This window comes from Olea europaea, unplaced genomic scaffold, assembly GCF_002742605.1.
Source record: "Olea europaea var. sylvestris unplaced genomic scaffold, O_europaea_v1 scaffold770, whole genome shotgun sequence".
Classification (NCBI taxonomy): domain Eukaryota; kingdom Viridiplantae; phylum Streptophyta; class Magnoliopsida; order Lamiales; family Oleaceae; genus Olea; species Olea europaea.
Window position 1 is genome coordinate 358,583 of NW_019266118.1, and position 4,537 is coordinate 363,119.

The following is a 4,537-nucleotide window of genomic DNA, read 5'->3' on the forward strand; positions in this document are numbered from 1 at the left end:
AATTGTTCAAACAAAGAAACAGTAGAATGAACGCTATTGCATATATCGACTAATATAAATAATAAGGACTAGTCTGGCAAACGTTTTGAGGGCTTTTTGACTCGTTTGATTAATTTTATAAAATGCTTATTCTAGTTAAAAGAACTTTTAGAAGAAGCTGATATAACGTAACTTTCTCTGAAACCTCATCTAGGAGAGAAAGAAAACACCAACAAGAAGCACAAGTAAAAGCAGAAATCAAGCCAAATGGCCCAAAAGACCCCGAGAGAAACTTCCCACGAAGTTGCACAAAAAGTGACTAATTACTCCAACACAAAAACAAAAGCAAAGAATGGCTATTTTAACTACAGCAGGACAGAAGAAAAACAATGTTATCAACATATCATCTAACGAAAACTGCAGCATCAAAAGGATTATCACCATTCACAACCCCAACTAAAGCATATAAATGTCGCAAAAAGCTACAGCATTCGTAAACCAAATAACATTCAAAATGATCGATCCATCAAACAAAAAAAGCACCTTACTAACAAAACTACTAGGTATGCTAAAGTTGAAGACAATTACCCAACAAAAACTGAAGCTCGGTTTCTATCAAAACTTGCTCATCCTCCTTTCTCAGCACAATTTGAAGTCCACATACTCTCCCAAGTATCCTCCGAAGATACCTTGTAAGTGCCAATCCATAAACAAAATTCACAAAAACCCTTTTGTTAGCTCTGATACCATTTATTGGTTAATGGATTTAATCATCACAATAGGAAATTAATTTTTCTTTGAAGAGTAAAACCATATGAATAAAAGGATCTTAGTAACCTTGAGATCATTAGATTATAAAAATCCTTACACATAGAAAGGGGAGATAATAACCTTTTGAAAGAGTTTTTAATGGTCTAGTCAATTGCTTCCTCCCTTAAATCTTCTTCCTTGTTCTTCACTAGGTGTATTTCTTTTTTAAGAAAGTGAAAAGTGCCTAACTCTAATGCTCATAAGAAAATATGTCAATAAAGTGCATATTAATAATGTCCTATTAAGGTTTGGAAATTGCACAAATTTCTTTGGACTTTATTGCAGTAGACCAATTAAGTCACACACCTTTTATTAGAGCCAAGAGAAGGACCTAACCGGATTCACATAACCCAAGTTCCAATAGATGTTTCCAATTGGGTCAACTCTTGACCAATTGAGATACATCTATTAATCTTGATTTATTCTACCAAAAAATCAAGATTGCATTATCGAATCAAGTGATAGTTATAGAAGCAAATTATGATCCAATAACAATATCCTCTGATTATCGTTCCACAAGTCAACCCCCATTTGACCTTCAATATGTTGAAACTGGCAAAATGATCTTTTTGCCCTTCAACGTGTATTATATTATGAATTGACGTTCGTCTATTTGCGTGTTACAAAAAGTGATTATCTAAGGTTCTATGATCATATAGGATGTCACAAATTGTATACTCGATGGATTGGGTATAGTAAGATACAATTCGTGATGTGATCAAAATTATGTCGTTCACAATCAGTACATAAAGTTGGACGCTTTATGTTGATAAGATTGTATTGTTTTTATTAAAATTTGTCTAGATCTTGAAATAGGAACAATAATGTTTTTTGATGCACATTGAAAGAGACCACGTAGATAACTCATTTGTAACCGTTCGAAATGAGACTTTACTTGATTATCAAACAGGTCACCTAAATCATGAGTGAGCAATGTACCTTTGATTGCTAGTTCAAGTTTTTTGAGGTAGCAATGAGTGAAATCTTAAATAGAAGATCGATCTCGATACTTTGAGAATTGGGTCGAAACAATTAGAGATCATATACTTACAATAGTCGAATCCATTAATAATTGAGATGAGACGATCATCACTCTAAGGTATTTTCCTAGGCAAATTGAACCTGAGCTCAATAGGTCGACGATGAGATTGTTGGACTTTTACATTGTGATTTGATAACAACGAATTCGCCGTATGAAAATGATACTTAGAGGATAATACATGTTGAAGGACAAAAACGATCATTTTGCCAGTTTCAACATATTGACGATCAAATGGAGGTTGACTTGTGGAACGATAATCAGAAGATATTGTTATTAGATCATAATTTGCTTCTATAACTATCACTCGACTCGAGAGTGCAATCTTGATTTTTTGATAGAATAAATCGGGACTCAATTGTTCAAGAGTTGATCCAATTGGAACATCTATTGGAGCTTGGGTTATGTGAGTCCGGTTAGATCCCTCTCTTGGCTCCAATAAAATGTATGTGACTTAATTAGCCTACTATAATAAAGTCCAATGAAATTTGTGCAATTTTCAAACCCTAATAAGGCATTATTAATATGTACTTTATTGGCATATTTTCATATCAGAATTAGGGTTAGCCACTTTTCATTTTCTTGAAAAGGAAATACGCCTAGTGGAGAATAAGGGAGAAAATCTAAGAGAGGAAGCAATTGGTTAGGCCATTAAGAGCTCTTTCAAAAGTTTATCATCTCCCCTTTCTATGTGTGATGATTTTTATAATCCAATGATCTCAAAGTTATTAAGATCTTTTTATTCATATGGTTTTAATCTTCAAAGGAAAATTAATTTACTATTGTGATGATTAAATCCATCAACCAACACCTTTACCAAACTTTTGAATGGAACTATACATTTTTCTCCGCAAACCAACTGCAATTATCCCCATATCCTTGAGATCCTCCAGAGTCAATAATGGCAAATCTCATCATCCACTTCATGAACCTCAAATAGCATTGCATACTTCCCTAATCCCAATTGATTCAACCAAATCCTCACTCCATCTCTATCCCTATCTGTTTCTCCTCACCCCACCGTTCCATCCATTTCATTTGAATCCCGACCCACTCTCAGCTTCCTCCTCTCCTCAACATCCATATGATCACAATCACTGCTTACTCTGTTATTTCCATTATCATAAATCAAGTCGAACGGCTTAGGCAGGTTTGAATTTTCATGCTCGAAATTCCTGGGAATCTCATCATGGCTGCCCAAATTCTTTTCTTCCTTATTCCCTTGTTCATTTTCGCTTTCGCCACTGCTAGATAATTGAAAATTTTCATTTTCTTTAGCTTCATTTTCATGAGATTTCACAGAAACCCATTTATTAGAAATCGGGGGCCTGATACTCTTTCTTCTAGCTTTCGATTTCAAATTCCTCCAAGTCCCAATCACCACATTGTCATCATCAAAACCCATCATCTCTTTTTCTTTTTCATCACTAAAGCAACCCACAACGCTATTCTTTCTAGTTTTACTAAGTGTAGTTTTTACCGGTCGCCTTTTTTTCAGTCCTACATTTTTCTTGATGGGCACCCGTTGCTTGCGGGACAGACAATTTCCCGGTTTCTCGTCGTAGGGCTGGTGTAATCTCACGCTGGGCCGCCGCGTTCGTTTAAGGGTTCCTACATTCTCCTCTGCCTCTACTACTTCTTCGCCGCTGCAGCCGGTCCCCATTTTTCTTTATGCCGGTAACGGTAATCTTGAAGCCCCCTTTTTCTTTCTACGAATGTATTTTGTAGGCTGGCTATCTATGTATGCATGTACATATACATATACATATATAGAGAGAGAGAAGCAAAATCATGAGTGAAAGGATATAGTCGTGACTCATGAGTGGCAAAGTGATAGTGGGATTCTTGCTCTTGAAGAAGGTGTTGGGAGTGCGGGAAGGACACGTGTGCTTTGCGGTGGTGGGTTGGGACGGCAAAGGGTGTAAGATAAAGAAGAACAATTGAGCTATTTTTGTAAATTTATTTATTTATTTTTCCTATTGCCCCCTCAAAATCACCAATATAGCCCCAAAGTAACTCAAGAATGGAAAATGAGCAAGGAAATCCAAGGAAAAAAAGAACAAAACAAAAGTATGTTTTATCGCTATTCAGATCAGCTAAAGGTTTATAGAATGCAAGAATGAAAAGGTTAAAAATAAAAAATAAAAAATCCCATTTATTTCATGTCATCCTATTTGCTGCCAGATTGAAATTTACAAAATTGTATCGAGGGTTCGTGTTAGATGCTCCAGAAAAAATTAGTGATTCTCAATGTATCAAAAATTTTCAAGCAACTTGCGGTATGTGACTAGAAAATCAGCTTCCATTTCACGGCACAATGCATAGTAGGCCGTGTCCTGGATTGTGTTCCAAAGGATACATTGTGGTACCTTTTACGTACTTTTGATGCTCGATAGCAGCTTTCCTGAAGCCTGAAATTGAAGTGAACTTTCCTTTCCATTGCTTCTTGACGATAGAGCATGCAGCTAGCAGATCTCCAGATCCAGCTCCAATCCTCCTATTTGCACACATACAAAATCAAAGCTGTGAAATTTTACATTTACCAATCAAAAAACAAACAAATTCAACTGAAAGCAAAAGGTTGTATCACATTGGAACATCCCAAAGATAACGTTTGACTAAAGCTTAAAAAAGTTCAAAGTAAATAAGTTTTAAAATAAATAATTTTTTATCAGTCATGAATATTTAAGTTACTCATTTGACTTACCA

The 4,537-nt window shown here is 35.4% G+C and overlaps 1 protein-coding gene across 1 annotated transcript in view; it reads right to left on the bottom strand.

The window, feature by feature from the left end:
- Positions 1-3,963: 3,963 nt before the first annotated feature.
- The window catches only part of LOC111391274 (sialyltransferase-like protein 2), a 5,598-nt gene continuing 5,024 nt past the window's right edge, over positions 3,964-4,537 (bottom strand). The window contains exon 6 of the mRNA XM_023016446.1: positions 3,964-4,343. Coding sequence (XP_022872214.1) covers positions 4,136-4,343 — 208 coding nt within the window. The 3' untranslated portion in view covers positions 3,964-4,135. The remainder of the gene's footprint in view (positions 4,344-4,537) is intronic.